At 40.0% G+C, this 13128-nt stretch overlaps 1 protein-coding gene across 2 annotated transcripts in view; it reads left to right on the forward strand.

The window, feature by feature from the left end:
* Positions 1-11685, forward strand: part of MMP16 (matrix metallopeptidase 16) — a 248253-nt gene extending 236568 nt beyond the window's left edge. For both annotated transcript variants that reach the window (XM_075582964.1, XM_075582963.1), the window contains exons 9-10: positions 6188-6303; positions 7592-11685. In XM_075582964.1, coding sequence (XP_075439079.1) covers positions 6188-6303; positions 7592-7926 — 451 coding nt within the window. In that variant the 3' untranslated portion in view covers positions 7927-11685. The remainder of the gene's footprint in view (positions 1-6187; positions 6304-7591) is intronic.
* The last annotated feature ends 1443 nt before the right edge of the window (positions 11686-13128 follow it).

The raw sequence follows: 13128 nt of genomic DNA on the forward strand, positions 1-13128 counted from the left end.
CGTAGGCCGCGCACACAGCATGGTGTCCATCACTGGTGCACTAATACTGCAATAATAGGGCTGTGTGTTATTGGGGAAGCGTCCCAATCTAGTGCCTTCCCTAAACACACAAACTGCAGGGTCTGGGGCCTATTGGGCATCACTGGCCTAGTCCAAGGGAGCATTGCCTCATGGACACTACCTGCTCCATTGAGGTCCCTGCTCCGACTGGCGCACAGTCCCTAGCGCGCCTAAAGTATCTTTCTCTCCCCTCGGGATTCCGATAGCCCTATTGGCTGCAGTCTCCCATCTGGTGAGCAGCCCCTGGGGCTGCTAAGACATGTAGTCCTGGGTGGAGCCTGTCTAATAGCTGCCGCACTACTCTTGCCACTGCACATGCGCGAGATTCAACATAGTGGTGCCCTGCATTGGCGATCCGCCTCTGAGCTCCGGAGCTCCGAACAAGCTGTAGCCTCACCCACTACGGAGATGAGTGGGGACCCAGCTACATATATATATATATATATATATATAATATTACTTTATGTACTGCACCCATAGAATATACATTGTATTGTATTTTATAGATTGTCAGTGTAAGGCTGAGTCCCCGCTGGTGCTTAGCGCACTATGCGCTTGGCGTGCTTACCTTCTGCAATGTAGATCAGCACATCCCCTCTCCCGCTGTGCTCGCGCGCTCATGCCCGTGCACACACGCTCTCATGCCCGTGCACACACGCTTTCCCAAGCGTTGTGCTTGGGGAGACAAGGGAGAGATACTTTCGTGCTGAGAGCAGGGTCACATGAGTCTGCTTTGACCAATGGTAAGAGAGAGGGCGTGTTTTACTCCTGTCACACACACAACATGAAATTTTTAGCTGAGAGGGAGCAGAGAGAAGAGGAAATGGGTGGGGGGGGGGGGACAAACGGACTACTGCTGGGATGGGGGGGCAAACATACTGCTGCTGGGGTAGGGGGGCAAACGGACTACTGCTGGGGGGGGGCAAACGGACTACTGCTGGGGTGGGGGGGGCAAACGGACTACTGCTGAGGTGGGGGGGCAAATGGACTACTGCTGGGGTGGGGGGGCAAACGGACTACTGCTGGGGTGGGAGGGAAAATGGCTGCTGCTGGAGTGGGGGGGCAAATGGACTACTGCTGGGGTGGAAGGGCAAACGGACTACTGCTGGGGTGGGGGGGCAAACGGACTGCTGCTGGGGTGGGGGGGGCAAACGGGCTGCTGCTGGAGTTTGGGGACAAACGGTCTGCTGCTGGGGTGGGGGGGCAAACGTGCTGCTGCTTGGGTGGAGGGAAAATGGGCTGCTGCTGGGGTGGTGGGGGGGGGCAAACGGGCTGCTGCTGGGGTGGTGGAGGGGGGCAAATGGGCTGCTGCTGGGGAGGTGGGGGGGTTAAACGGGCTGCTGCTGCGGTGGTGGGGGGGCAAACGGGCTGCTGCTGGGGTGAGGGGGGGGCAAACGGGCTGCTGCTGGGGTGGGGAGGGGCAAACGGGTTGCTGCTGGGGTGGGGAGAAAATGGGCTGCTGCTGGGGTGGGGGGGAAACAGGCTGCTGCTGTGGGGGGGCAAACTGAGTGGTGTGGTGTGGGGAGAAGGGAGAGAGAGAGGGGGGAGAAGGGAGAGAGGGGGGAGAAGGGGGAGGGGGAGAAGAGGGAGAGGGGGAGAAGGGAGAGAGAGAGGGGGGAGAAGGTAGAGATAGAGGGGGGAGAAGGGAGAGAGAGAGCAATGGGTGAGAGAGAGCCATTGGGGGGGGGAAGAGAGAGAGACAGGCACACACAGAAACACAGACAGCCCCTCCCGTAATAGGCATGTCCCCCCTCCCCCCGCTCCTGCTCTAAAAATGTTGCAGGACACTGATCGCTCATGCTTGGAGAGCTGGTGACATCACCGCTCTCCAAGCATGAGCGAGCTCAGCAGCAGCGTGGACTCTACCTAAGGCCCGGGCCATAGAGCTGTGGGGAGAGCGGAGGCGCGCTAACGCTGAGGCCCGCCTGCTTCAGTCAGTGCGATTGCACGGACTTGCAGGCGAGCCAGCATGCGCGAAGGGAGCCGGGGGGAGGTGGTTGGAGGCGGGGCAGTGACGTCACTGGGCCAATCGCCCACGACGCACTGACGTCAATGTCACGGCACCGACGTCACGGCGCCGTGACGTTGACGCTGCTGGGCTGTGATTGGAGGTTTTCAGCCGACAGCGCGCTGAAAAACAGCTTGGCGCTCGGCTGAAACCGCCAACTCGTCAGCACGCCTGCGGACGCTCGCGTGAGCCCCCTCTCAAGGCATCCTCATTGAGGATGCAGGGGCTCAGCGCGGAGCGTCCGCACGCCTCAGCACGGCTGGTCCATCTATGGACACAGCCTAATACTGACTATATGCTCATTTAAAGCGACACACCCAAAACAAGCATATACAGATGCAGCTACAAGTATTCTAACACTGCTTTGAAAAATCTGGGGCAATCTCCCAGTAATGCTGCAACATTTCTCTGACATTTCTGCAGAAAGACTTTTGGCCCATCGGATTAACACAGCAGGGATCCCTGGTCAGTTTTAATGGGACTGCCAGGGACCCCCGCGGTGTTAATCCGATGGGCCATTAGTCTGTCTGCAGAAATGTCACAGAAATGTTGCAGCATTACTGGGAGATTGCCCCAGATTTTCCAAGGCAAGTGTTAGAATACTTGTGGCTGCACCTATATATAGTATAAAGCTGGTACACGTGCAACAAAATTATACATTTGTTTTTACAACATTTTTACCTCCTAAAAGGTAATATTGGTGGAAAATATTAAGAGCTTTATGAGTAACATATTGCTCATCGATATAGAGCTTTTTAGGACATTTTACAGCAATAATGAAACTTGATACCCTACATTTGCACTAAGCATTCAACAGTCGAATAATAAACCGTAGTTGAAGAGCCATAAAAAAGTTTTACTGTCTGATTTTGATTAATTATAAGAATGATAAATAATGAATATTGTGTTGTAAATGTTGACACTGTATATATACTGTATGCTTTAAAGTGGAACGGTATATTTGCATTTCTCTGCCAGAACCTTTTGCAGTAAAAGGGTTAAATGTAGGGGTAATGCAGGTTTGCAAATGGAAAGTGGTACTGTATTATATACTTCGTAGTACCTTCACATTTCAAACACTGATGTTAAATGTATTTGAAAGCATTAGCAGGAACTGCATCTAAAGATGTATTTCAAATATTACTATTTCCATTGGTATCTAACAGATAGCTTTCACACTAATCTGCTATTGCTAAAAATGTTATATCTTAGAGTTTCAAAAACTGTTTTGCTGAAGCGAGACTTAGCAGAACACAATTGCTGTATACTAAAAGCTTGAAAATGTAATCTTGTGCAGATAACGTAGCTATAACCTAACTGTAATATTGGCTACCAATAAAACCACACACTAATAATGTGACGGTGTGTTTTATATACCATTGAATACCTTGTGTATAGTGTACTATAGATTCCCCTGCTTGGTTTAGTTCCATTCATGGAAACAATTTATGAATTACTGGCTGTATACTGTGTTTCAGAGGGCATACTATACTGGTACAAAACCATGTGGACTATTTCATGTGGTACTGCAAGACAGACATATGGGACAAGATAATATTAAATCTCTTCATTAAAACAAGTTGTTCCATGCATTAGACAGATGGCTCTGATTTAATTTCCATCTAAAGTAATAAGCATTTGTTGGCATATGAAGTAGCTATCTATGTAGTTGTTGATTCATTTTGAAGAGTCATTATGATGGAGATAATCATTCTTCAGTTATAATTATCATACTCAGCAATCATGCTCTTTCCAAAAATAGAGCTTACTGTAGCACACAAGGGTTTAAAGAACACTTCCAACTCTACAGTGTTTGGTATGTTACAGCTAACAGAAATTATGTATCTGGTCAGACAAATGTAACAATCCACATATCAGCATATTTACTAGCGCAAATAGTATATACGTAGATAGTGCATTATTACATGAAATTAAGAATTACTGGTAAAATAAAATCTTTTATTTCAAAGCTGCACTAATTAATTTGTCTTATGTTTTTTAAGAGTCTATATATATCGGGGCACAGAAAAACGTATTTTGACACACAGAACCATTTTGTGTTCACTAAATTTGCACCCATTGTTGAAAATGGAACAAATGCAAGAGAAAATACAGTATAATTAACTCAATATTTTAGATGCATTAATCCAAGTGCTGTTTGTAGCTCTAATCTGTCTTTGAAAAGGTTCTCATTTATTTTATTTATAAAATATTTAACCAGGAAACAATACATTGACAGTTATCTCTTGTTTTCAAGTATGTCCTGGGTACAAAATAATAAGTTACAGTTGCAAACATGTTTAAAGTAGGAAACAGCAGATTTTTAGAAACTCATATACAATTGGCGGTTTTAAGAAACTCATATACAATTGTTCCAGAAGTGGGATATTCGATAAGAGAAGGAAGAGCAATCCCATTCTTTATTGAACCTTGACACCATGAGAAGATTTCAGGAGGCAGATCTAAGGAGATAAGCGCTGTGTACAGTATGGATGAGGAGCCTGCTCAGGTAACTGAGCAAAAAAGTATTTGAAGGTAGAACAGGAAAAACGTAGGTTGTGTTTGGACTCAAAGGCCAGACCTAGTCCAGTTAACATATCACAACGTTGGGTGTTGTAGTTACCTAATAAGACAAGACAGCATATTAAGTTGTAAATAATGTAAAAGTTGCAAAGGTAAGATTGGGGTATTGTACCACTTTAGCTCAATTGTCAATAATTGGCACTAACAGGGGTAATAATGTCTCCTATATCTGTAGGTCAATCTCAATTATGAAAAAACATTCTGAATGAAAAATTATAGGTCTGTAACACATGACCATTTTTGTCATCATATTGGGAAAAATGCCACCAGTTAGTTCTTGCTATTTAAATCCCCCGCATCACACGGGCCTGTATGTGATGGGGGGGTGAGGGGCTGGGGGTTGTAAACAGCATGAGGAACTGCTCAATTGAAACAATTATTGCAACAGAAACAAAGAAAATACCAAAATATATACACAGAACTGTTGTAAGGCCAGAGAACCTTGTATTGTATTGTGTCTTAGTTGTAAGAGTGTGGAACCTTTGGTTTCCTTCACAAGGGAGAATTGAGATGCATATACTAAGCGCCACAAAATTAGTGCATGTCAAACTCCATTTCAATTGCGCTTGTGTGCGCGTATGTACAGTACTAAGCTCACATTTCTCCATATGCAGCAGCAGCATAAAAGTAAATGCTGTGTACTGTAAAACATATTTTTGTGCGCCACAAAATCAATAAACAATGTGTCAAAGTCATCCACCAAGTTTAATTTGGCATAAACTGTACATTACTGTGTTTCAACCAAAAATGGGTTTGACAGAGCACGGATGTCTCATTATTATAATTAACAAAATTGATATTTACTAGCACTTGCTTTTTATACACCTCATTCTGTCTTAATTTAAATTGCATCAAAAATTATTTCAACAAACAAATTATGTACAGTAGGAAGTATGCATATGGAGGATACACATTTTGACTGGTTGTATAAAACTTTTTAGTATTAAAATTTTGACAGACAATTTTTTTATATTCACTCGTTTTGTAATGCCTCCTTTGCATATCAATGCACTTTACTGGAGATGACATGACTTAATCGTATGTTATTAGCCTCTGAAGGTACAGTATGTGGTAAGACTAAAAGTGATATTAAGTTAGGTTAACTTTACATTACGTCACTTAATGGAGCTTGGCCTACGATTCCTATAATATAAATAGACTCTATAATTGATTTTCTTCTGCTTTTAATGATGCACAACATAAGATTAGAATGTGCACTCACTACCGTACTTTTCCTAGTGAAGGGTAGCAGATGCTAATGTGAAATAACATACTGTACTGTATGTATTAAAACGTTAAATAACGCGTACAATATATCCTTAATTTTTTTATTTTTTTTGCTGGTGCTACTGTTAAATAATGCACCAGAGCTAACGCAATGCATTGTGGTAACGTGTGCTATACCTATATAACTGTACCTTAATGTCTATTATTAATATTTGATCTTAATATTTTGTATCTGTTTGCTGATTTTTTTTTAATGGTTTTACAGTTTCAAAAAGCAAAAAAAAAATGTATTATTGATATATTTTTCAGGTATTGGAGATACAATGAAGAAATGAGAGTAATGGATCCAGGTTATCCAAAGCTAATTACAATTTGGAAAGGAATACCAGATTCTCCTCAGGGAGCTTTTGTTGACAAAGAAAATGGTATGCTACATTTTAAAGATTTCATAAAAACATTTTAAACCCGAAGCAATTATTCACTTTCAACCAGTAGCAATTATTCACTGCTTTTAGGCTGGGCTGGGACAGGGTGCCAGAGTGATGTATTCTCATATATGCAATTCCTCTACATATATATGTAACATTATTTCTATACATAAATAATTCTTGCTATTATGTTGTATTCTGTTAAGTTGTTGTAAAATCAATTCACAGTGACTTACAATGTCCACCTTGGATTTGTTAATAACAATGTCATGACCTTTGCAACTTTTGAATTGGTGCTACATTATTTTATTACACAGCTACTGTAGATGGGATCACCCACGTAGTCCCTAAAGGAATCAATAGACTGTATGTTTTCTTGTATTCCTTATTGTCAATTTTAGCAGTTCGGCTTTTAGACCTTGTAAAGGTATCCTTAGATCATGTATTATATATGATATATTTTTTTCCACATTGGTGGAACTTCCAAAATATGCTAGACTGTACAGTATGCTTTTACATTGTCTGAATTGGATCAACTCCCGGAGAAGGGCCATATAAGTCATACACTAAAGCTGGGGTGGCCAACTTCACGCCTCAAGAGCCACCAACAGGTCAGGTCCCACACTAGAGGATTCGCTGGCTGAGAAACTGCACCCCATACATTGGGATGAGAAGTTTTGCCACTAAAAAGGTCATACAGTACCAGTTAGCCAACAATCACGAGCAATTGATTGAATATTCCCTCTGTACTTATCTTGACATGTAGAATCAAACGCTCCTAGAGCATGTATTTTTTCATCGATAAGTGCAGTGAATAATATGCTTATATTATGACCATTTTGTATTTGTTTTGTCCAAACCGTAGAATGAGGATTTTTTCTAGTTTCCAATCACAAATGGGATCTTACCTCTCAGACCATTTCCGTGTACAGTTCTTCCAATGTCGTTTGGAGGAAAGCCATGAATTTAGCTTTTTCACTAGTAATTAAGATATTTTAAGAGATATTATGCAGTATTTATGTATTACGAGGAGTACATTGCAACGACTTCATATAAGAGTAACAAGCAGTAAGGTATTATTATATTGTGATCGTTTCATCTATTTGTATTTAGAAAAATGATATATGATATAAATGTTGCATTAAAATGGTCAATTATAGTTAAAATAACAGTAAAGCGTAAAACTGCCAAATATTTATTTTGCATCTTGTTGATTAAAGTGAGAAATAATCATGCACAAGCATTTACGTTAAATTAATATCTTAAATATGTTATTTTTTTTTAGGCTTTACATACTTCTATAAAGAAAAAGAATATTGGAAATTCCACAACCAGAAGCTGCGTGTAGAACCTGGCTACCCCAGATCTATCCTTAAGGATTTCATGGGATGCGATGGTTCAGCTGACCGAGACAAGGATCGAACCAGTTCCCAAGATGACGTAGACATTGTCATCAAACTGGACAACACAGCCAGCACTGTGAAAGCCATAGCCATTGTTATTCCCTGTATCTTGGCCTTATGCCTCCTTGTCTTGATTTACACTGTGTTTCAGTTCAAAAGAAAAGGAACACCCCGCCACATACTGTACTGCAAACGCTCTATGCAAGAGTGGGTGTGATGTAGGGTTTTTATCTTAGAAGTTTGAGGTTACTTGAGATTCAACATCAGAACTATTATGCTGTTTCCTAGCTAGAAGCATGCATCTATAAACCAGGGTCATGGCTGATCTTAAAAACCCAATACGTTTTGTGTCCTGCACTTGAGTGGGGATTCAATCATCTGGGAAGCTTCCATGAAACACAGTATCTGCCGTTCCTCCAGTCCTTTGTATTTCTTTGTCATTCAATTCTAGGCCTTTCCTGTGCATACTGAATGCTAAGTTAACTTTCAGGATTAAACAATGAAGAGGAAGAAGAAATGTAAACAAATCCTTTCCAGATCCTCTCTGAAAAGATATGTCCTGCAAGTACAAATATTCTGAAAAACAAGGCAACATGAAAATACCCAGAATTAAGCTTTCAGGAGAGTATGAAGACCCAAAACAGCTTTGTTTCCAAAGAGGATTGATTTTCTGTCTGCTATGGATAGATGCCCACACATGTTTCTGTGGGAGAGCAATGTCATGCCGGACCTTAAGACTGTTTGGACAGCCTTTTTCCAACAAATAAGGGGCCAAAATATCTGCAATACAGTAACAGCCTTAAATGATACGTTCATTTTGTGTTTTATACAACTTTTCTGAGCTTTGTCCTAAACGTTTTAACACATTTATATTCATTAATATACTGAGACTTGTTTTTGTTTTTGTTTCTGCATCGTTATATTTTATCAAGCTGTATCAATTCAACTGCCTGAGGCCCTTAGCTAGTCTGTCAGGAACACTCATTTGAAAGCCTAGCAGGAAGCAGTGTGTCTCTGAAGTGGATTGCAATGAGCTGTGGCAAAATGACAGTCATGTTGTGAAGTAAATTGCTGCCAGTATTACATATTTGTAACCCATTGAGTGCTATAGTATCAGTTTTCAGATTCCAGTGAACTCTCAGCTTGCTTGTCTCTAAATGATATGAATGTGCAGAGCAAGTAAATAGGAATTAGGGTTTACGGACCTCAGTGTTTTGATAAAATATAATTATTCAACAGCTTCCAGAACAGTTTTTCAGTCAGTAGCAGAAATGTCTAAAAGCAGAGCAACTACATTTCTCAGCTAGTTTCAAGTAATAAGGAGTAAGCAAAAAAAAAGCAATGCTAGACAGAGAAGTGTTGGACATTGAAAATATCATTTTTAATGGACAATTTTATAATATGCCAGATGGATGATGTACTGTATGATCAAACTATGTTGCACGTGAATACTAATTGCCTTACATGAGTACATCCAGGTACATTTATGCAGTCAACATGAAGAGAATCTGAATACTGCATGTACTACATTCTATTTGTTGCCATATTGCATGTTTACCATCGTTCTTAAAGGGTGAGTTGGATCTCAGGCATCTAGCAGTACTTCCAGAAGAGCGAGAGAGTAAGAGGACGACCGAAGCATTTGCTTGTCATTATGTACTGAAAGTGCTGTGCTCTTTCCTGTGACCTGCGAAGCAGGATTTTTCCTAGAGAAAAGTCAGCCACTGACAGAACTCTTTATGGAATTTCAAAGCTGCTTTCTGCAGTGTTTTGCTTTTATGGACGCTGTGCTGTAAACATGTAACAATGGTCAAATTGAATGCAGTCCCAATATGCTAAACTCTTGACTTCTTCTGAAAGTCAGTATTGAGTGGAGTAACTGTTAATGGGAACAGTTTGCCTTTAGCCTAAATATTGGTCTGTTGACTGTCATTACTGAGTTAAACATTGTATGCTATGAAAAGCTCACTGTCTTTCATTCAACAGAGCACTGTTCTTGCTGTTTGTGCCCTTTGACCTTTAACTTGTAAACTAACATAAACATGGGAAACTGCTATTTACAATGTATGGAGATTGCATTTTATTTTAAAGACCCTGGATAAAGAAAATGCATTCACATTTTTTTTTTAATGGAGTTCAATTAGAAAAAAACATAACCCATGGGTATGTTATTGTATGTGCACATAAGCACATCTTTTAATATGTTACTTGTATTTATTCTATTTTAGGGAAGATACAGTCATTACTTGAAATTTGCAGCATGAAGCTTTTCAATTGTTGTATCTTATCAACAGTTTGATAGCATTTGCCCATGTGTACATCACTGCCTTGTTTTAATTTTATTTGGGCATGAGTACATACTGGCGGTATGTTTGCCTCAAACGTATCATTTTACTGGGTGTAGAAAATAAATATAAAAATTGAGCATCAAGGTTTATTCTTCTTAATTTTTGTCTACATTTGTTTCTCTTTCATTACATTTCAGAAATGCAAACAGTTGCACCAATATAATTAAAGACGCTTTCCAGAAAACTTGAACATGCCAGTCTGGAATATGGAGTAAAATATAATCATTTAGTGGACAGATGCTTTTAATTTTGTTGTTGATTGTGAAGGTGAAAAAAGTCCATAACCATTATTTTTTGGGGGACAACGATTTAATAGACAATTAAATGTGTTTAAAATACTGTACCTGTATATGTAATGTTGACTTTAGACTAAGAAGCCAACAATTTCGTATAGAAAGTTTATATTAAAAAAAAAAGAAAATAGTGGCTATTTAGGTACTGTATGGTTTAATGTGGAAGCAAGGCTTTACAGTAAAGAACATATATTGTAAATGTAGATTAAGAACGCACTTGGTGCAAACATTTTTCCTAAAATGAAAAGTGTTTTTTTGTCTTTGAATGCGATTACATAGGGGCTTGGTTTAACTGAACTCGTATTGCAGTATCAGATTTGTTGAAAGGCTCTTTCTCACCAATGCTGCCATTCATGCACAGAATTATTAGTTTCATGGGTGGCTACAATTACTGAACATGGGCTTAGTCCTTGGGAAAAACAAAAAGTGTTTGTCTTGGTAATTTTAACTCGTTACACCTAGTGAGAGTAAGATTAGTAAGATAAGATTGAAATACATGGATGTGTAGTATCATTTTTTTTAAGTAAAATAAGCATATATACGTTATGGAAAAGTGAATCAAAGAGTTTCACTGTGTATTGTACTGAAATGACTGAGGGAAATGAATTTTCCAATCGGCTATCTTTTATTTTCACATAAGGTCCATAGATATATTATTCTATTTTTTCAGGACATTTCTGCTGACAAACACAAAGCTTGTTTGTGTGCAAATACAAGGCTGAATTAATGGTGCTAATGTGTGTTATGACTGTGGGATATAACCGGGCAAATGTTTGTGGTGCTTAGACTGGCTTTATTTACATGTATTTTTAATCAGTGCATAAACAGTATTTTATTCACACAAGTTGTATTTTAATATTAAAACAAAGTCATTTCACAGAGAAAACAAATCAAATTGAACTGATTTACAGAAACCAGACTTGCCCCCTATTACATCATTAAAGGTCAAGGGGTCATACATTGTGTTCATATTTTAATATGTTGTATACCATTAAACATGATTTAACCTTTTTAAATACTTGTGTTTACAATGCTTCGACTCTTTGACTGGAGGGGTTGTGAGGGAAAAACAATGTCACATGCAAGAAGGGTAACACGATGTTTCTTACTGCTGCAATCAAAGAGTTAAAGGCAGTGCAGTGATTTGTTTATATTTATTAATAATATTTATTTTAAGTTTCATTTTGAGGAGGGCTGTTTGGGGTGGGGCAGTTGTTGTCTGCTGTAAGTGTCTTAAATAGGGGATGGGTTAAATGGCTTTTTATACCATTGCATCTTATGTAATTACCATTGTTTTATTGTGTTGTAAATAAAAAAATCTGTCAATAAATAAGATAATAGACAAAATGCGTCTTAGCTTAATTGTTCTTTTACTGACGATAAACCAGATATTTCTTGTTATGCACATTCATGGGTTTATATTATTATTATTATTATTTGCGATTTCATATCTGCATTATTGCAGTTTAACACTTTTATGAGCTTTGTTATTGACTTAACAAGGCATTAACTTATATTGACGCCTCATTAATTGCTAAAGGTATCTTCAAGGCTCCCTAAATCAGAGTTAAATGCGGTTGTCAGCCATAACGGCCCATTGCGTGAGCTACAGCGGTCATTACTGCTAATGATATGCAAAAAGAGGTGTCCCCTCTAACAACGCCTATCCACTGAGCTTCGTTATACAGATGGAGCAAGACGTATTGTCCTCAGCGCCTTAGATGAAATAACAAAGTCTGCGGCACTAGAGACAGTGCCTGTTGTGATCACCCTCCGGGGGGTCCATGCTTCTGAATAGGTCCTCCTGCAGCGTTAATCCTTCAGTGCCGCGACCACCGGGGTTGCGTTACCGTGGCACCAAAGACGTTCAGTCTTACTACATCTGTATTAAGAGATGGATGACATTTCCTCCGAGTGCAGATCACACTGTGGATTGGCCATTTACTTTTAGTCACAGAGTCCCGTGGATCAGTCTGAAGAAGAAAACAAAGTGTGTGTGCCGAGCACGCACATTTTAAGTGAAACTTCTTTGTCTTTTGTCACGTTTTTGTCACAGAAATTGTATTTGTGATGGTGATGTTTTTAAGTAAAAATCAAAACACAATTTCAGTGACAAATCGCCAAGAAGTTTGACTTAGAAGGCGCTTGCTGGCACCCTCCCCCCTATTTTAGCTATTTGCACGTCTATATTTATACTAACTGAATTCCTTGTGTTGTGTGTGTCTGTGACTGTGTGTCTTTGTGTGTGCGTGACTGTGTGTGCGTGACTGTGTGTGACCTTATTATTCAAAAGGGAGGGGGCCCATGTGTGCAGCAGAGTTCGGTGTGAGACGAAGGAATCAGGCGCCTGAACAGGGAAGTTGCGCCCGACATCTGGTCTCCTGCTCATGCACAGGGCATACACTGCCTAAATGTTTGGCGCATGCACAGAGGACGGTGGCCGTTCTGCTCAAATGCTATCAAACTGTTGATAAGTTCGGCACGTGATGACGACGGCGGCTTTTTACTATTTATCAGTTAATTGTTTATCCATTCACCCCAATTATTGTATATATTTGTTTAATAAAAGAAATGTTTAACATTGCTTAATTGACCCTACTCTGCTTACCTGGGGGACCAAACCATATTCAATTTTGGCCGAGAATGGTGTATATTCTATACTAGCATTAGATTTATCAAATTATTTTGATTATCACAGGCATCAGGAGAGTGCACACAATTGGGTATTCTAGTTTCATTCCATCTTATGGGAAAGTGGTCTACTAAGTATTTGGTCGT

The sequence above is a fragment of the Ascaphus truei genome, chromosome 2, assembly GCF_040206685.1.
Source record: "Ascaphus truei isolate aAscTru1 chromosome 2, aAscTru1.hap1, whole genome shotgun sequence".
In the NCBI taxonomy this organism is placed as follows: Eukaryota; Metazoa; Chordata; class Amphibia; order Anura; family Ascaphidae; genus Ascaphus; species Ascaphus truei.